Here is a 21,447-nt window from a genome sequence, read left to right as displayed (position 1 = left end):
CAAGACAGTTCCTTGGGCTCCTGTGCAAAACATAGCAGGAAGATGTTAGCTACAATTTAGCAAGAAGCAAATATGTTATACTGTACTATAAAGAGCAGCATTAATTATCATTGAACTTTATATCCCTGAACTTGAGGATCTACCTCCCAACATTTATCCAGGCAAAATATGCCCCATTCCCACTCTGTACAAACCACATCACCAATTAACACAAACACCACCCCAACCACATCCACTTTCCAACAAGCATGCTCACTTTCTGGTGAAACCCTGCCAACTTCACTATAAGACCCACCCTTTTTAACGTTTGCACGTCAGGACAGTTTGGAGGTATGTCTGAGGCAAAGAATTAGAGTTTTTTTTCCTCTAATATGTTTAATAAACTTAAATAATATGTTTTAAAATGTAGACATAAATATTATTAACTTAAGAGATTTAGGGGCGTATTCAACTGTCGGCGGAAACGCCGAAAATCCTGCGGTCCGTGCACTATTACCCTTATTACGGTAATAGTGCGCGGATACACTATTACTATGGTAATTTTCTCGCTGGATTTCAGCTCGCAGCTCCCTGAGCCGCGAGCTGAAATCCAGCTAACTACTACCGTAATAACGGTAGTAGTTTTTACGCGGCGGGACTTTCGGACAATTGAATATGCCCCATAGGGTGACAATTAGCAACCATAAACCTTCTTTCCAAGGTAGAAAACATGGCAATTTGTAAAATGTAATAATATAGACCCACAAAAAGCCAAATACTGATATTGGTTGTAATATGCAAACTATTCTATGCATGTATTTCTATATGAACACATTTCTATAAGTATTTGGTGCTTTTATAGATGCTTCTTAGATAAAATCATATAGGGCCTGCTTCTGAGTTGTGCATGTACACAAACAGTACAGACGCATATGCACCAATGCAGACTTCTGGCACTTGCACCTTCTTACGACTGGAAAGAACAGGAGACGGAAGGGGCAGTCTGTTGTATGCTGAGTACAGTAAGGATGTGTCCTTGTAAATGCGACTCATGCACACATGCAGAAACACGCATATACCCCTGTTAGGAGGCTTATCTTTTGCACCTGCTGGAGGGCAGGTTCAAATACACTCTGACAATTTGTCATAAGCCAGATACATATGCTGCCGATCAGGAGTTAAATGACTCTTGAGTATACTTACCAACCGGGAGACTCCCGCATTTTGCGAGAGTTTCCCGGACTCCCGGGAAAGTGTGGCAATCTCCCTGAATTTTGTTCAAACGCCCCCCCCCCAGCTGTAAAATGATGTGATTTGCGTCATTACGCCATGGGGGCGGGGCTAAAATGACGTGATTTCCGGAGCCCTGCCCCCTACACGCCCACCTCTTTCCTGCAGCTCCCGGAAGCCTTCTGAAAAAAGTTGGCAAGTATGCTCTTGAGATGTCTACGTCTATGCATATCAGTGGAAATACGGATTTTTTTGCGTGCGCTCTTTTTTTAGCATAATTATGGACCATTTTGCAAATAACTCTGCATTAGGCCCATGGTGCGATGTTACTTTTACATCTTCATAGGATCTTTTGTATCCTGAAGATGTTCCTGATATTTCTACCACAATGTTTACTGCTTTAAAATTACTAGAATTTCTATATTGTGATACAGTTACCAACCATACAATACTTATATATTTTTTGGTGTCCGCTAGAGCTGTGTGTATTTTTCAGTTTTCAGTGGTAAACAAACAAAACAAATCTAATACTTAATTTTCCTTTATTTCAGAATTAATAATCATGAAAACTGTGCTGCGATGCTCATTGGATCTATCGATACAAGTATTGTAAACTGCAAAGACGGAAAGGGGAGGTATGCCTCATAACACTGGAAACAATAAACTTCTAAATATAGACATATTAGCATGATGATATAGAAATACATAGTTAGTGCATTGCAATGAGACTGTAAGAGGTGTTTTCTGAACACGTATTTATCAGCTTATATTTTATGACCATCATTTGAGCAGTAGGAATCATTGTGGTAGAAGAGCCTCCTTTCCATGTATCTCTAGATGAAAAAAGTACATGCTAGTCAGGACACAATACCATTTAATGTAGACTGCTAGAAAGTTAATTGAATTTAAAATATTTAATTTAAATCACATCAATGTCTAATTTACATCATATGCTGTATAAACAATTTTTTGTTCTGAAAGTTCACTTGCACAAGATAGTGTATCAATGGCAAGATGTATACAGATTGTGATGCTAATAGCATATGCTGGCTCACTTGGAGTGCGAAAGCAATAGGCTTCATTGTCAAAATCAGCACAGGATTAAAGGCAGAGACAAGCCAGATTATTAATGAGTAATCACAAAAATAATGGTAATAAAAATAACTAAGAACTGGAAATCGCACAAGGCTAGCTGTTGTTCAGATTCTGTAAACATGGACTGAGAGCCTATATAGCCAGAGAGGATGATATCAGCTAGCATATTGCCACACATCTAGCGATGTTACTTGATGAATGTCTCTATAAATAAAAAAAAAACACAGACAGGGGCAAGTGGAGGTTAGCTGCATCTGAGACATGGGTTTGAGAAGTAAGATTGTGGCATTTGTGAAGGACTAGAAGTTTGCACAGGCTAAGGGGGTAAGTTGGGTAGAGTGAGGTTGTTACATGCTAACTACAAATAGGTGCACTGGTGAACCTAGTTTTCTGGAGCAGAGATATGTTTTATGGAGCAAGATAATTGAAATAAGATAAACGGGTGGAAAGAGTACATTTTTGGAGGTGTTCTTTGCTGGACAGAGGTGTACATGGCCATTCTGGACTAAAATTATGCAAATTAACAATGTTGTTCTTCATAAATGTAAATGTTGCTTGTACTAGACGTTGTATTGAATAATAATGTGTGTTTGCTTTTAGAGTTCAAATTAATTTTGTTTAATGTTTTAGACCACATTTTTAGACCAAATTGATTGAAATTCTCTGTATTTGTGGGTCAATAGTTGTTTGGCTGAAAAACAAGTTGGATGTATGTATGAAATTTGTCTCCTATAGAGGTGTGTTTGACAACACAATCACCAACATACGTATGAGAGGAGCCTCACATCACTACTCTGTGCTGTTAGGGTCCCCTTCTTCTTCTACAGTCAAACTCTCAGGGGCTCATGTACAGGTGAATGCATTTGTGCCCCTCAGCGTTAGCAGGAAAAGACGCCCACATGAAAAAGCGCAGTTACGTGCATGTGCTCAGATGGTTGCGTCTCACGTTGCAACCAGTTCTACAACACTAGCATATGCTCCAGGATTACGTCAGGAGTAATAAGTGTAACACAGAGAAAGTGTAGAGATGTTGCTAGAGAGTGTTAAGTAGTTAATGCACAAGTCACATTATCCTATTTACACACAATATAGTTTTGTAAATCTTGCAGAGAATAGTGTCTGGACAGTGTTGTTAATAAATGCAAAGGTCTCATTTACCATGTAAAATATAATTACAAATACAAATTCAATTCAAATGAATTAAGTGAAATTAATTGAAATACAAACCTATATTATTTTCCTCTTTAAAAATCCTTTTTAAAAATCCTTTACTATCATAGTCCAAATGGAAATATCAATTAAATAACGTGAATAGACAACTGCAACTTCATATAATATAGCAGGTGAATCCGCAAACATCCTATCAGTAGTGGCTACTCAGTGCTGTTGATTGCATTTTGTTGCACCAACACTTCAACACCTGCAACAGAAAAGCCCCCAGGCAGGTGTATATGCATCTGCAGACATGTCTACCTCAGTAGCAGTTGCATGAACATGCCCTTAATGTACTCTACCTATGCTTGCCCTCTCCTCTTCTGCCTCTCTGGTCACAAGGATTTTTGGTGCACATGCACAGTACTGTAATAAAACAGACGTACATCCAACTCTACATGGGCTCCTCCATCTCTGACTTCCTGCTTTTCTCCATTCTTCTCATGTCATGACACTCAAATCAATTGTTGTTACCCATTAACACATTTTTTTCCCATAAGAACACCACTACATGCAGCAGCCTTCAGAAATCATGTTGAATGCTTACGTCTCCTTTTAAGTTACAATGCAAGTGTAAACGCTGTGGACAACTCAGGGAAGACACCTTTTATGAGTGCTGTTGAAAATGGCCATTTAACTGTTGCAGGTTTGTACGGTAAATGTTGTGACATTTGTGTGGAACTTGAGGAAGAAATATGCCCAAATTTAGAGTGTCCTCTCACTTTATTTTACTTTACAAAGCAGTACACTATATGGACAAAAGTATTTGGATGCTTGACCATTACACCAACAGAGACTGTAATGACATTCTATTCAAACACATATACTTTAATATGGAGTTGGTCCACCTTTTGCAGCGATAACAGCTTCCACTCTTCTTGGAAGGCTTTCCACAAGATGTTGGAGTGTTTCTGTGGGAATTTGTGCCCATTCATTCTGTCGAGCATTTATAAGGTAAGGTACTAATCTTGGACGTCAAGCTCTTCCACACAGAACTCATCAAACCATGTCTTTGTAGTCCTTGCTTTGTGCACTGGGGCACAGTCATGTTGGAATAGAAAAGGGCCTTCCACAAACAGTTGCCACAAAGTTGGAAGCATAGCACTCTCCAAAATTACTTGGTATGCTGAAACATTATGATTGACATTCACTGGAGATAAGGAACCTAGTCCAATCCCTGAAAAACAGCCCATACCATTATCCCTCCTCCACCAAACTTCACGGTTGGCATAATGCAGTCAGGCTGGTAATGTTCTCCCGGCATCCGCCAAACCCAGACTTGCTCACCTGACTGACAAACAGAGAAGCATGATTCGTCACTCCACAGAACATGTTTCCACTGCTCCATAGTCCAGTGTCACTGTGCTTTACACCACTTCATCCGATGCTTGACATTGGCCTTGGTGATGTGAAGCTTGTATGCAGCTGTTCGGCCATGGAAACCCATTCCATAAAGCTCCAGCCACACAGTTTTTGTGCTTACATTAATGCCAGTGGAAGTTCGGAACTCTTCAGTTAGGTAATCAGCTGAGCGTTGGTGACTTCTACGCACACCATGCAACGACTAGCAGTCATTGACCCCGCTCTGTGATTTTACATGGTCTTTTGCTTTGTGGCTGAGTTACTGTTGTTCCTAAACACTTCCACTTTGTAATAATATCACTTATAGTTGACCGTGGAATATCCAGCAGGGATGAAATTTCACGAGTGTACCACGTTGGAAGTCACTGAGCTCTTCAGAATGACCCATTTTGTATCACAAATGTTTGTAAATGGAGACTGCATGGCTAGGTGCTTGATTTTATACACCTCTGGCAATGGGTCTGATTGAAACAACTCAATTCAATAATTAACATGTGTGGCTAAATACTTTTATCCATATAGAGTATCTTTATAACAAACATATCTTAGTCTTTACTTAACAATAACTTACAACAAATGTCTGCAAATATCTCTGTACAGTCCCCCAGATGCACTGAAATCCATTAAATAAGGTCCATATATAGGGGTCCCTCACTTAACTAAGTAAGACATGTTAGAAAACCTTAGGAAAGTATCTATTCTGTATGCAAATTAACAACTATAAGAATGTATCTAAACTTAAATTTTAAGTGTTAATTAAGGTGTTAAGTAAGGCACTGCTATTACTTAACAACCTCTAAACATGCACAGAACTGATTATATAAGTACAGTACTGTCGTTATTTAAATAATTAGTTCTGCTGCATGCCTACCATTGTTTACGTAATGGCACATGTACAGAGCTGATTTCCCATACCTTCCCTACAGGGCTATTGTATGGTGCTCACCAAGAAGTGCCGTGATATCCTGGTGTAGCAGTGATGCTCATTATCTCTCTACTGTGACCACTGACAACATATGTCCTTTTCGCATCCCAGAATGTCTTGCTAGCACTATGTAATGAATTGCATGCTTACTATTAAAGTCACAATTTCTTTTTCATATACTTTAGAAATTTTGATTAAAGAAAACAAAGTGGATTTGGCTGCAAAGGATAAATTTTCAAACACATCACTTCACTTGGCATGTATTGCAGTAAGTAATAGTCTGGGTTCTCTATCTAAATGCACAAGCTATTTAGAGAAGGGATGGCAAAATTGAAACAGTATGCTTTAACATATGTGATTAAATTAAATGTATTTTATTTCAACTTTTTTTTATTTCATCACATATTGTACAAACTTTTGTCACCACTTCAGTATTCACTAAGAGAGTATATGTATAAAATAACCATATATCCTTAGAATCTAAGGCTTTTCTCCCTTTTGAAAATATAACCTGCTGACTGTAACGGTGTTAATTACTGCATGGATCAGTGCTGTGCTCTGCATTCACTGGATACAGCTTGAACAGAAATAAAATTAATTATTGTTTATGTCCATATGAAACAGATCATCAGTATTCACTGTCCAATTTCCAAATGGTTTATGACCATGAACACTGCTTGTTTTATTTTATTTTTATCTGCAAGTGAGTGTGTTTGATCAGTTTAACAACTGAATAATTGTAATGGAATCATTGTAATTAGAAGAGCTAAACCAAAATTATAATGGGTAAATGTTAAGTCAGGAAAGAGGTTTAGGTTTAGTTAATAAGATAGTACGATGCTACCTTTCCATTTACCTATATATATGTGTTAACAGAGAACTTATCTTGACAATGGTTGGAGCTATGCTGGTTATACATAAGTGAAGGTTAGAAAAAAGGGGAACGATAGAGGGTGTAATAATACAATATTTGTGAATGTAACATTTGATAACATGATCAACAATCAATTACAGAAGATAAGTGTCATACATTATCTGGGTGATTTTCATAAGTCATTTCTCCTCACCAACACTAAAAAATAGTGGCTAATGAAGGAGAGAGAAATGAATATTGTAGACCAAAATAACTTTAAATGACTTCTAACAAACTGGAACCACAATCGAACATTGAGTGGCGCCTATTCCGCAATTATTTTTCATAATGCAGAGAGGTTTTAAGACTTATTCACATAGTAGTCCAGTACTGATACGAAAGTTTCTGCCCTTCCAGGGAGGGAATCCCTCTTGCTCCTGAGTTAGGTGAAGCAGCAGGTTGAGGTGAGGATAAAGAGATGATGCCCCTTTCTTGAGGATAAAAGTTCCTTCCTTAGAATTTTTAGTGAACAGGGAACTGTCTTAGTAAATACTTGCAATCTAAAGAGAAAGCACCAATTGTACTTATAATCTTGCTCCCTTACTGTCCTGGTTACATACTGGAGGGCTCCCCTTTTTGGTATGGTGGTGGAAGCTTAGTCATTGCACATTCTGACTGTGTTTTAGTATTTGAAAGATGACGAAGACCTCAAAGAAGGCATGAGTTTTTCTTTGATCTGAAAATAGTGCATCCTGACAGCCTGTAGGTATCAAAGCACAGTGAGCACCTCGTCAGATTGTTCAGGCAAGATTGATTTAAAATGTCCACGTAGATAATCGGATAGTGTTGAATTGTTAATATATTAAAGGACATCCCTTATCCTTATGTTTTTTTGATGACCCCAGTTTGATCCTGACAGATACCACTGAGTGGAGGGAAGATAGCTTGCGATTCAGGCTCATTGGTAATTTATACAGATCATTTGGTTTGACTTCCAAAGTGTCCATTTTGTTGCCGATTTCAGCTAGTTCACATCTAAACTATTGAACTTGTACCACTTGGCATAATTCTGCCTGAAATTTAATTCTTCTATCAATGGTTCTGGGCTTCTAGGACTTTAAGGTAGTGGTAATGGTATCACATGCTTGTTTTTCACGCTTTTTAAAGAAGCTTGATGTGTCTGAAAAACACTGTTTTTTGCTTCTAGAGGTTGAAATAAAAGTCCAGTTACAATCAAGACCAGGGGGTAAATGTTCAGCCTCCGATTTTTTCAACTCGCCGGAAATCGGCGACTTTGCATTCAAAATTTAAAGCGGCAATGGCTTGTAAAGGCAAACTTGCCGCTTTAAATTTTACCTGCAAAGTCGCAGATTTCCGGCGTGTTGAAAAAATCGGAGGATGATACATTTACCCCCAGGTTGGTCAGAGGCTCGAAACTGGTTCACATGTTATGGAGATTGTATGGTGGATAATATTGTGGAGTATTGTGGAGAACAAGTCAGGGACTGGCAATTCAAAATTTTTACCCCAGTTGCTTTGAATATGGGAACACATTTGTTTCTTGAAGTGAAAAAGTGCAATTAATTCAGTCTTGTTACTTTCCCTCAGAAATATGTTTCAATCAGTTGAGATGTTGGGGTATAACTGATCCTTAATATAGTAGTAGTAATATCAAGCGCCGTCCCCACACTTTCCCTCGGTGCTGGGGACAGATGCCTGCCTCTCCTTGCTGCCGGCATCCCGTTGCCTAGCAATAAACCACTCTTCCGGGTTTTCGCAGCACACATATGCGTAGTGTTGTCCTATCAGGCACCACTTCCCTTTATTTAAGGAAACTCCCTACTGCAGACCAGTGCCAGAGTATTGGTTCACACTAGCTCCAGCATACCTGTTACCTGTATCCTGCATCTGTGTTTGGCTCCTGACATTTGGCTTGGCTCTTGGACTTCTCTCTCTGGTTTATCCCTTTAACTGTTTTGCCCTCTCTGGTCTGACCTTTGGCTTCCCCTGACCTTCCTCTGGATCATCCTTGTGTACTTAGCTATAGTTGGCTAGACCCGGACCGTTCGACCATTCCTGTTCACCACACTACAGCACTGGTTACTAATTTAGAGAACCACAACCTGCGCAGCTCACGCAGCCATGACCATACCTCTTTGTGGGGGTCCCTGGTGAATACCAGGGGTGAGTTAGACCCCGAGCCTCCCTGTTTAGTAGTGCCAAATGCCAATATAGCCCTGAGTCTCCCTGCTGTTTAGGTTCTGCAAACTTTTTGATTAAACAATAGGGACACATTTGCACATAAAAGAGCTTAATTCTGAGAAATAAAGATAAGTGTTGTGGTTTTCCTGAAATTAACCCTTGAGAAATGAACTCAAAGTGATCATTATCTTTTCTGACATGTACACACGAACCACACTTTACTTGTTTTTTTTGTAATTTTTTATTGTACTAATTTTGTTCTATATGTATGTGCTACTGTTTCTGTATGATGGAAAATATCAGGACATCAGATTTCTTACATTTTAATTAGACATTACCAACTTGTTGGTAAGTCTTTGGTCCAGTCTACTTTTGTACACAAGGTTCTACTAGCTGCTTCCAGGTCAAAATGACAACAGAATAAATATAAAAGATAAACTGGATTTCAAGACATACTTCCAACAGGTTATATTTGTTTTCATATTAAAACTAAAAATAGCCCAACAAAATAATGAATGAAGTTGTGACCGGATGGGCTCACTTTGCCACCGGACCTTTGGGGTTGTCCTTGGGAGAGGGACCTTCCACAGTTTATCTGGGTTAGCGTTTTACCGCCAGTAATCGACTGTTACTGACCACTCCTACTGTTGTTACCTGCCACCAGACACTCGCCGACTGCGAATGTCAACTGTGCAATAGTTGTAGGAGGATATTGCTCCACCATGATCCTCCATCGACTCCTGGAACCCTTACTTCTGTGTAACTGGTATAGCTGCAGTAGTGCCTCTTTGCTGATGTCTGGCTGGTACCTCCTGAGTGCTACTATGGATCAAGACTACTGGGTAGCACAGAGATGCTGGGTTTAATGCAGGACTGCTGGGGGAACAGATTAGAGTGTAATCTCTTATTTGTTGGTCACAGGATACAGCAGTAAAGAGGCAGAATCTTGAAGCAGTGATAGTTTATTGCTCAAGGACTGTTACACACTGATTAGAGGTACTAGTGATCATCCAGAAGTAGAGATGATATATATCAGCTGAAATACAAAATACAGCTCTCTTTATACAGTTTCTGAAACACATGTTGGCAGGGGGTAATCCAGCCCCTTGCCTATACAAGACACCACAAAGCCTGAGATATCACATTAAATATTTAGCATCAGGATGCAATATATTCTCTAAACTTGGAATTAATCTAATATAAACTTAATAACATGTACATCAATCTGTGATTTCTAAAATTACTTGCTGAATCATTATTCAGATAGTTCCCCTATCTCTTTAACAGGACACACAGTATAAAAGGATAATGGCGCCCTGCTGTGCATTCAGGCTAAAAAAAAATGTGTTGTTCACTCTCAGATGAAAAGGCTTAATTATCTTTGGATTTCCTTTCTTCAGAAAAGTTACAGTACCAAGTTGCCTCCAAAATGGCATACTACTCATAAATCAATACATGATTTACTCTTCCTGGGATTTACCCCTTTTGGTGCTGTGGGCCGGTTAGTAACCAGTGCCAGAGCACCCATACATTAAATATATACATTTAAATTAATAAGCATTCCCTTTAATACATTTTTACATATCCTGGTGCCTATTGGTGGCGTTTAGTCCATTTGGCGCCGCAGCATTGGGTATTAACCAATTCAATGCTTCGACAGCTATCTTGTCCACGTGGAAATTAAGGGGAACCCGTCACAGCAGTAATAAATAATGAATAAGTAATGAATAATTGTGTTTTAAAAATCAGATTATCTGTAATAATATATACCTTGGTATATTTAGTTGTATTGATTTTGAAGACTGGATTTTCTGAGATTATTGGCTTTAAAGTTAAATCCAAATTATATTTGAAAACAAGTTGCTTTTGAGTAATCCCTGTCTATTGTGCCTGGAACAATCCAACCATAACTGTGATATTGGGCTTGATTTATTTCTCATTCTGATTTTTTTTTTACTATATTTACCATTTTTACTTTCAGGGACATGAAAGTTGTGCACTATTGATCCTTGACGAGATACAAGACCAGAAGCACCTAATAAACGCAACAAACAATGCTTTCCAAACGCAAGTTACTTATGTACTTATTTTTGCATATATTGTTTTGAGGCATTAGATGAATTGTAATGCCATTTGAGGTTATCAAAGTAAACAGTTGACATTAAGAAGCATTAATGCAAACATACAGGGCAAAAGATTTGGGGGTAAATGTATCAAGCTGCGAGTTTCCGGCAGGTTTGAAAAGTGGAGATGTTGCCTCTAGCAACCAATCAGATTCTAGCTGTCATTTTGTAGAATGCACTAAATAAATGGTAACTAGAATCTTATTGGTTGCTATAGGCAACATCTCCAATTTTCAAACCTGCCGGAAACTCACAGCTTAATACATAAACTCCATTGCACTAATAGACTTGACAAACTTCCTGAATTATTGCATTTCATTATTGTTCTTTTGGCAGTGAATGAGTTAGTGCTGAGAGTTGCATTTCCAATATTTTAATTGGCATCATAATGCTTAGAAAAAGTGGGTAGGTGCCGAATGCAGGAAAATTCAGGCTTGGATTGCTTTGCAATAAGGATGCACCATCTTCTTATTTTCGGATTTGTCCAAATACTGAATCGTTTTACAAGAGATTTTGCTGAATACTTAACTGGATTCCTAAATTATTTTGCATAGCAAATTTAAATTTTTAGACTCTAAATGAAAATATAAAAATAAAATGTTATCTCTAAATTTAAATTCTGGAAGTGATCAGACTAAAGTTGGAGAGAACCAGGACTCTGATTTGGCTGAACACAAACCCTTAGGGACTCATGCTGGGTTGGACGCATATGCGTAAAAAAAATAAGCTCTAAAAGTTGTACTTAAAAATATGTACACCTATATGCTGAGTGTTATGAATCTCAAGATACATTTAGCTCATGCTCCAGGTCTACACCAGGCGTACATGACCCTACATATATTTACACCCAACCAGGTCATAAGCAAAGTATTTTAATATTTCTTTTGATAATGAAAATACATTTGCTATTAGGTTTGATTTAAAAAGAATTAGAAAAAAAACATCTATAATTCAGCAGTTGTAATCTTCCTTCTCGTGTATGAAGGAATGTAGCAAAAAATTAATTAAAAAATATTCCTACAAAATCATGTAATGTAGAGAGAAGCAATGAAGACAGCTCCTATCTGCTTCAGAGGTGAATGTGCAAATAGACTATACAAAGTGGCTAGCTAGTGTTGGTCACCACCATCCGCGTTTATTTACACCAGCACTCAGGCACCTGCAAGTGATATGGCTACTGACAGGCATATATGCATCTCTGTACAAGTCTGCTTTAGGTCACAATTTTGGAAAAACACCCTTACTGCACTCAGTCTGCATTTACATGCACCTTACCCCCCCCCCCCCCCCTATTCCACCTCTCCAAGTGTAGGGAGGCACAAGTACAAAATCTGCATATGGAAGTAGGTGTACTTTTTTTTGTGGTCGTGTGCAGTATAAATTTGCGTATTTTACTCTAAGCAAGCAGGTGTGCAACCAACTCGACATGAGACCCTTGTGTTTTGCCAAATGGAAAATCCAATCCTGAATTTATTTCATCCCCACTTTGTAAAGCAGTATATTCTTTAACAGTTAATCTTGTCCTGACATTTAACATGACATATTTTTGATGAGGAAGGCAAAGCATAGTGAATGGTCCCTTAACGTACTTTGTTTATTTTAAGATTGTGTCAATTACATCATCCAAAATGTCAACATATATATTACTGTCTGCAACATTGAGGTAGTGTTTTTAACGTGAGTTTGACTAGGTTCTAAACATGGTCACCTCCTGTTCATCCATGTACCCTGTTTTTGAAATGGGCAAAAATAGAATAACCTCTAGCCGATCAGTTCACTGAAATGTTCACAGCAGCACAGGAGATTAATGTACTAATCTTGTGGAAGACAATGACAGCTCTACTTATTAGTGAGGATAGATCTGTGTATGATAAGGACAGTGTCATGATGTAAGCAGGGAAGTGAGAATTATGGTGTGTGAACTCGTGCACGCCACATTCAGGTTTTTGGAATTGCCCCCTGAAGATCACTCTGTCTACTTTTGAAGGATTTTTAGCCCAGATAGAAAATGTCTTATGGAAAGAGCAAAAATGTCACTTTCAGTTTTGTGTACTATTGTTTTAAATTTAACGTTTCCTTTGCTTCCCAAAGAGGCTGCTCATTCCAGTCTCACTTATGTTATTTACATCATGCCAGGGTGGTTTTATTTCATGTGTCATTAACATATAAAGTGCACTTGGAAAGTGCAATAGGCACCCAATTGAAAGTGTAGTCCACATTTTGGTGGAACAAAGGTCCCCCCCATACTATCTGACCTTCAGAAGATGGAATATTTTGTATCGCCCCAGAGTTTGCGATCATGAAGCACATATCTCTGTTTTTGAAACAACAGGTGCAGTTTTGCAAAAATAGGTGTATAAAGTCCCCGATTACGTATTTTGTAAATGACCATTAATATGTGTGTATATGTGTGTATATATATATATATATATATATATATATATATATATATATATGATTTTCTTTTCCCATTCTTAAATTGTAGGCCACTTCATATAGCAGCACATAATGGCTTTAAGACTGTTGTTGGGAAGCTGATCAGTAAAGGAGCAGGTGTCTTTGCAGTTGATGAAAATGGTAAGTAATATCTCTATCAGTTTGACGTCATACAGATATTACGTTTCTGAAAGAGGATTAGGGATCTCCTCTTTTTTCTTCCCTTTTTGGTAGCTTTACATTCCTCATGGAGAGCGCAGGTATTTTTTCTCTTTATCTAGTTATTAAGTTATAATTACTCTATGTAGCATGCTACATAGCCTTAAAATTATAAAAATAAATATATGTGTATTAGAAGCTACCAAGGCCTCAAGCTTTTATATGAGCACTGCAACTTGCTTGCATGAGGTGATCATTGTATCCAGGCGTGTTTTACCTTCACTAACAATTATTAATTCTGATATTTTTTGGGGGGAGTCACTACTCACCCAATATAAGGATTTTACAGAAGTTCATGTCACTGGTGTATTTTGTATCTATATTTGTAAACACATTTTAATCTCAGGAGATCAGTTTATGCAATAAATAAACAGTAGTATGTTCTGATTAAAATAACAAGGTATCTAAATGATAAACTTTTGGAATAGACCTTTATATTGCTTCAAACAGTAAAAGTAGTTATAATTCACATCAGGTTGTATAAACAACCCCACTGGAAACCATTATCCAGGATCAAGCAGGTGGCAACCTGTTTAGGCAGAACACAAGGGTCACATTATTCAAATAACTTTAAAAAAATGTGTAAAAGCTTATATGTTATAGTCCTTGTTTTGGTGTCTATGAAAACCAGTAGTCACCCAACTGGTTTAAGATTTGCTATTTACTACTTTATTTAGATGACTGACACAGGAGCATGACACATTAGCATTTTATAGTCTTTTGTTTGATAAGCTTCTTTATAATGCATGTTGTATAACACCGATACTTACTCCAACACTGACTGTTTTTTCTGCAAATATTCGTACATATTGTGTTATATATTAGATTCCAAAAAGCATTGCTACTGGGCAAATACATCAATGCAAATAATGGGCCTCATTTAGAGTTTAGTAGCAAAGGGAAAAAAGGAGCACAATCGCACCTTGGCATATTGGAGCAAATTTGAAAGTTGAGAAGGGCGTGTCCAAAATCATCATCATCATTTATTTATTTAGCGCTAGCAAATCCAAAAGCACTTTACAATTGGGAAAAACACAGTAGTAAAAACAATACTGGTTAACACAGACAAAGAGGTCAGAAAGCCCTGCTCGCAATCTTACAAACTAAAAATAAAACTGCTTTGCTCCTAACTCTAAATGAGGCCCAAAATATGGTGTTGCCTGTGTGGATACTATTATAAAAATAATGTTGCATTTTATATACTGATATTAAATATTTTTTACCTCATATAGCATACAAAATGCAATATGATACTAAGGATTGCATGAGAAACAAAAGAAGAGAGAGTGCACTTTGTCAACCCTCAAAAATGATAGATAAATTGGCAGACAGAAGCTTAGGGATACACCATAAGGGATACAAACCTGGATTGCCTCTTTACATTAGAGGATTATTCCAGTTTTAACTATTAAGGCACCACTATCATATGTTTTATTCTATGATAAAAACTATACTTTTTAAAGTCTTTCAAAAATTAAATAATGGCACACTTATTTGGAAGCTGCTATTTATTTATTACAATCACATGAGGAGCTACATTGCAGAAGAGTGAGTTATAAAGTACAATAATACAAAGATACATGGTTACATTTATGTGTGTATACAACAATTACATAAGCATAAATGAACCAGTCCAGTGTTTTGGTTCAACTAGCCACAGTTAGATTTATTCTCTTGACATAAAAATAAACAAACAGAAAACAAAAGTCCTAGCCTGTCTGTCTTCTAACTTAACACACGGGATAACCGCAGGCAGTGACTGCAGATATTGATCCATGACAACCCATTTCACAATTTGTGGGCCTGTCAAAGTCTCAGATTGGAGCCACTTCTTGGTGAGATGGATTAGGTCAGGCATCTGTGAGCAGGGAGGTTTATCCATCTGGCATACCCAGTGATGAGCACATTGTGCCCGTACGGACATTGTTATCATAATCATTGGCATCGTCAAGCTTAGGTCAAAATAGGACTTTTGTGATACCCCAGGCAGGAAGGGAGCAAATAGACCTCCCCCATTGACTTTTAGGCCAACTTTCTCTCTCTGCAGATCTTTCAAATGTAATTAGGTAGGCTTCCACATCATCACCCTTGGTCATGATTTAAAGAAAGTAACTTGCCCATATGGAGCTGGAGCTAGTGGTAACTTCCAGGGTAGCATTTTTCGACAATGCAGAGAGAGACTGCACCACCTATTTTAGAGTTATGCAGTCCTGGTGCTGTTGCCTCAATGACTAATTGCTGCTCCCTGGTAGTCTCCTGCTGAGCTGCAATAGCTGCTAACTGAAACGCGGTAGCTGCCTGCTGAGCCATAGCAGCCTGTAGCAATGCCTTGATTATATACTCCGTGCTATGTCCTGGTGCGGGGAAAGGCAAATGAAGCATCCTCAATCATCGGACAGCATCCTATATTATGGTTCATAAGATTTTGCAATATACACTCTTTTCCCAAAATTGGGTACCTGTCCCTTTAAAACAAAATTTGGCTGCAATTAAAGTGCTCACATTCTCCACCATATGTCTAAAGATCGTATTGGGGTTACCGTCTACTGGGGTAGATCTTTGCACTTCAGACAAATCAGCTAATGATATCAAACTAGTCAATTATTTTGGTTAAGCTAGCTGCAGCTAATTTTATTCACTAGGCATAAAAATAAACAAACAGAAAACAAAAGCTCCAGCCTGTCTGGCTTCTATCTTATACACGAAAACTCCCTCTCTAAAGTGAGGAACCTAGTGTCCCACACACATTAAAAACAACAGATCACAAAATACATTGTCTCTCAGGAGCCATTTGACCTCCTCCCCAGGTATTGAGAGAGAGAATGCACTGCCTAGCAGCCTATTAACAGCCTGGTTTTTTTTAGCAGCCTTTTACCAGCACCTCATCAGGTGCAGCCCCTGATTTACTAGCAACTTGCTAACTAGTTGGAAAACCTGAATGGGCCGTATAAATTGAGCCCACCCTTCTCTCTCTATTTATACCCCAGGAACCAGCTTTTCCTATGTAAACACATAAGTGTAGTCTTAAGCTTTATATTATTTTGTAATGCAGTGTGGCTGTGATTATGCTAACATCATCATCATCATCAACATTTATTTATATAGCGCCAGCAAATGCTGTTGCGCTTTACAATTGGGAACAAACATTAATAAGACAATACTGGGTAATACATACAGACAGAGAGGTAAGAGAACCCTCCTCGCAAGCTGACAATCTATGGGATTGTGAATTGTGTGTGCCATTTCTTCATTTTTGGATTTGTGGCTATATTCAATATGCAACTATACAACGTCACAGTGCTGTTTAACAGTCTCAGTGCTAATCCTGTTATAGGCTAAAACTATCAATCACCACTTTGACACTGTTTAAGGGCTTAATAATTTAAAATGCCTAGCACTGTGAATGCAATATTTGCTGTAAAAATTACAGACAGATAAGTAGTTTTATTTAGCTACTAAATAATTATATTATTAGGGATTTCATTTTTAGACAGTAAAACTGAATTAATCCTTTCTGTTTATTTTACACTCCTATTTGCTAAAGAATACAACAGGCCCAATTGTATTGGATGAAGAGAATTATTTAAAATAGTTTCAAGTTCATGCAGCTATCAATAATACACTGCTGTCTTGCCTTATAATATGCTGTTTTAGTTGCAGTTTGTACTTTTCCATGCCGTTTCCTCTTGTAACAAATAAAGAGTTAAAACAAAATAATACACTGCTGTCCAACTTTTTCATGGAAGAATATGTGTTCCATCCACATGATTGTATGGTAGATCCAAAACATGTTTCTTATTCTAAATCTGTAGAGTCCTCAACTACACTAGGAACCATATCTGTTCATGAAGCCAAACATTGGAAATAGAAGTCAAGCATATTGCCAATTGCTATATTTTACATTAACGGGCCATATATTTCCAGCTCACTTATGTTGCTTTGTCTCTTATGCCCTGCATTTTCTGTATTACCACTCAGTATCTGTCTACTCCCTTATGTCTTGGTTTCTAATATATTCCAAGTATCCATCCTAGCCTTTTTTATGTTTCTGTTCTTCATTTTTTGTCTCTATATGTTATCCCATTGCCTGCTTTTATCAAGAGACGGTTGCCCATATTTTGTTCCCCCTGTAAGTGCAGGTTCAATTTTGTTTTGATAATTTGCTGAGACATGTCTAAGGACTCAGGGGCCCCAGCACTTAGCACAAGATCCTGGGATAGTTTGCAAATATGCATAAGTCAGCCATTTTTCATTTTTTTTTGCTGCTAAATATCAAAGGATTGCAACAGTGTACATTAGTGGCTGTTTAATTTACATATGTACAATAATCCTTATTTACTATATTGTTATTCATTCCTCCACCACTACCTGAAAAACTTGTATAATACACTTTACAGTGAGCATTTTTTGTTCGTCTGTTAATGCATCATAAAGAAGTAATTGCTACATTTTGCATCCCTTGCTTGTAAATGTCACACAGATGTGTATAATGCTCACTACTTTATCTGTCTGTTAACCGTTGCTTTGTCTGCATTTGTGCCCAGGTCACACACCAGCCCTGGCTTGTGCTCCTAACAAAGATGTAGCTGACTGCCTGGCACTCATATTGGCTACCATGATGTATTTTCCTCCTTCCAGCACAATGACGTCTTTCAACATTGTTTGTGACAAAAACGACAACTTCAATAAACTGCATCCTTGTGATGATTTCAGTTACAGCTAACAATTTCAGTAAAACACTGAGCTGAAACACAACAGTTGAAAGACCCACGAAAATGACTTGGACTCAGAGACTTTTTAAGGAAAACAATAATTTAATTTTACAGTATTCAAATTGGAGTGATAGCAATTTCTAAATAACTGTGAGAACAAAACACCTGAACACACAACTGTACTGCTATTACCTCATCTTCATTTTAACATTATTTGCACTTTATCAACCATTCTACCTCATGTGTTTTTTAAACTTACTTTACTTAATAGAGAAGATACAAAATGCATTGTTATCTTCTATATAGTCATCTAGTTAATTCTTCTATTTTATTCAATCATCTCTCTCTTATGCAATTTAGGGATTCAGTGACTATATTGGGTCAATATTTTTTCAACATTACAAAAGTAATATGTTTTAGTGAAGTGGTTATTTCTTATTTGTTGGTCATTGCCAATATATTTTATACATTGAGAGTTATAGTGGAATCTAACAATGAATTACACACAGTACAATATAATCACTTTATACATTTTTTCATTGGTTAGTTAGCGAAAGGCCTAAAGGAGGAATTTAGGTAGTGTTTATTTTAAAAAACAATATTTTTTAAGGTGTGTTTTTGTTTTGTTTTGTTTTTTTAACAATACATTTTACGTGTCACTACAGGTCCCAGCAGGCCATGGTGATTTCTAACATTTAACTATTTCTTACCCCAACACCCACTGGCAGGAGAATTGGGAAGACCTCCCAGTGCTTTCAACATAGGCCTGTTTTTTTGCTAAGAGAGTGTGCCCACACTTTTTTGCAGACCTGATTCTCCTGGGGAGTTCAGACCCGTGCTGAACAGGCTGGTACTGAGTCACACTATGACAGGTGGACCCCACACTGCGGTTTTCCCTTTTATAGTGTGACCAGCCCAGTCATAGCATGGTGCTGATTATGGCTTTTGACAGGGAAACCCACACTGTTGTATGGGAAGTAAGCCCCCCCCCCCCTACAGCTACAATAAAATCCATGTGTGTATATATATATATATATATATATATATATATATATAGTAAATGAATCATCACACACATTAACTGGGAATATGGGTAGAAACGTATGAAAACTAACATTTATTTTAGTAATGCATTTTATGTGTTATTCATATGTTGCACTTTTACTAATGCAATCTATTGTACTGGTAGTGTGCGTTACAAATGGGTAATAAGGCATGGCGTGTTAACATTTTATAATGTAATCGTTGGAACGAGCCGATAATCCATTCATCCTATTTTAAAAGTCCTTTTTATTTGTGAACAAGCCCTCAATTTGTTAGTCTTCATATAAAAAGAAGTAATTTTTACATTATATCCTCATTAGTTATTCTTCTTGATTGAGAAAATGGTCAGTCTTTCTTTTAATTTACTGAGAAAGTTTTGTCATGCTCTGTTCAAAAACTATTTTTCTATTTTTTATTTCATTATGAATATGAACAGGATCCATGTACTCTGAATTAATGGGGACATTTAATCTGTATAAAAATATTTAATTTTATTTGCATTTTATGCTAGTGTGTTAATGCTCTAGATATCCGCTTAGAACCGAAAATATAAAATAGTGAACCATATAAATAAATACAATGCTGTAGCATAGAATATTGAATTTTATTTTATTTTTTAACAAAAAGGGTGTGGAATGGTATTCTTCAGGGCATTTTAGTATATCACTTAAGGGATGCATCTTCCCGTCTCCCTACCAATGGTTAAACCAGTTTTAGACTGAAAGCTTTTGGCCCCAGGAAGGCACACTTCCAAATTTCCTGCAGAATGGTTCTACCCCATACACAGCAGACAAAAGAGCACATAGGGGCTAATGCAGAGTGGGACATAGGCCAGTTATGTATAGCATATCTTGCGTGAAATCACACGGCGCATACCTAGAAATTGGGAGCACACCTTGGCAGACTGGCAAGATTCTGGCACTTATGACCTCATGCGCTTAGAGAGGCAGAAGGGGAGAGAAGGTACGTTCTAATGTTAACTGAGGATAGTAAATGCATGTTCGCGCAAATGCGGCTCTTTTGCTCCTGCTGCAGGACAAGTGCAAATATAAGCTAATGGTGACCTGGTGGAAACCAAGCGCATATGCTGCTGGTGCGGAGGTGTATGAATCACATATGGGTGGAAATACACAATTTTTTGTGCTTTTACGCCCATTTGGCCAAAATCTTTGCCTCAGTCCCATAGTCTTTTGTCTCACTCACTTGCATAAAATACACAACAAAAACAAAATAGTGAACCATATAAATAAAGCTGTATCACATAATAATAATAAAGCATTTTTTGGAGGAAAAAAAAGGGTGTAGTTGTAAAATTCAGGGTATTTCAGTATGTCACTTTACATAAACATTATACGGTAATTAGGCATGTCTTTTGTTTTTTTTTTAAATTTGCTGTAGCATTAACATGTTTTGTTTTCACTCATTCTTCCAAAGAATCCAGGACATTTGGAACCATTAATACATCTGTGAGAAATTTACCGAAAGAAGAATTAAATATGTTATTGTATGAATCAAGTACAGAGTGACTTGTCTGGGAATCTACATTGACAATGCACAGAAAAGGAAGGAAATGCAAGAAAAAGAACAACTCTGAATTTCAAATCATGGTTAATAGACTAATGACATAATGTATTGATAGTATTAAGTGTTTTGTGTTAAAGTGCTTTCTTGATATTAAATATTTCCTGCAATTGCTTACTAGAATGGAGAAATGAATGTATGGTATATGTAAACAGTTTCTTTTATATTAAAACAGAAGACATTTATAAAAATATTAATTTGAGTACTTTTATTGGTATTTCAAAAATACAAACGTACAGAAATAAAAAGAAAACGTACAAAGATAAACAATCGCAAGTATATCTCAATCAGAGTCAGGAAGATTTTCCATATAAGTACATTGCAAAATTACATCATATCTGCTAAATTCGTTAAGGAGCATGAATCGAAAATGCCCACGCATAAATATCCATATGGATACAAAAAGAGGGCCTGCATAATTTACCCGTGAGCCATAGTGGCACAACTAGACAATGCATGCAAGGTACAGAGCGT

The 21,447-nt window shown here is 37.3% G+C and overlaps 1 protein-coding gene across 9 annotated transcripts in view; it reads left to right on the top strand.

Moving 5' to 3' along the window:
• Positions 1-21,166, top strand: part of ANKRD44 (ankyrin repeat domain 44) — a 372,760-nt gene extending 351,594 nt beyond the window's left edge. For 7 of the 9 annotated variants that reach the window (XM_075179969.1, XM_075179967.1, XM_075179971.1 and 4 more), the window contains 6 exons: positions 1,761-1,844; positions 4,017-4,162; positions 5,989-6,071; positions 10,840-10,925; positions 13,467-13,558; positions 18,181-20,056. In XM_075179969.1, coding sequence (XP_075036070.1) covers positions 1,761-1,844; positions 4,017-4,162; positions 5,989-6,071; positions 10,840-10,925; positions 13,467-13,558; positions 18,181-18,359 — 670 coding nt within the window. In that variant the 3' untranslated portion in view covers positions 18,360-20,056. Of the gene's footprint in view, positions 1-1,760; positions 1,845-4,016; positions 4,163-5,988; positions 6,072-10,839; positions 10,926-13,466; positions 13,559-18,180; positions 20,057-20,826 lie in introns of those variants that run through there. The other 2 variants (XM_075179968.1, XR_012678247.1) reach the window with 2 other exon arrangements.
• Positions 21,167-21,447: the final 281 nt, after the last annotated feature.

This window comes from Mixophyes fleayi, chromosome 7 (genome assembly GCF_038048845.1).
Source record: "Mixophyes fleayi isolate aMixFle1 chromosome 7, aMixFle1.hap1, whole genome shotgun sequence".
Classification (NCBI taxonomy): domain Eukaryota; kingdom Metazoa; phylum Chordata; class Amphibia; order Anura; family Limnodynastidae; genus Mixophyes; species Mixophyes fleayi.
Note: the sequence above shows the minus strand (reverse complement) of the source record. Positions and strands in the feature narration are given on the sequence as shown.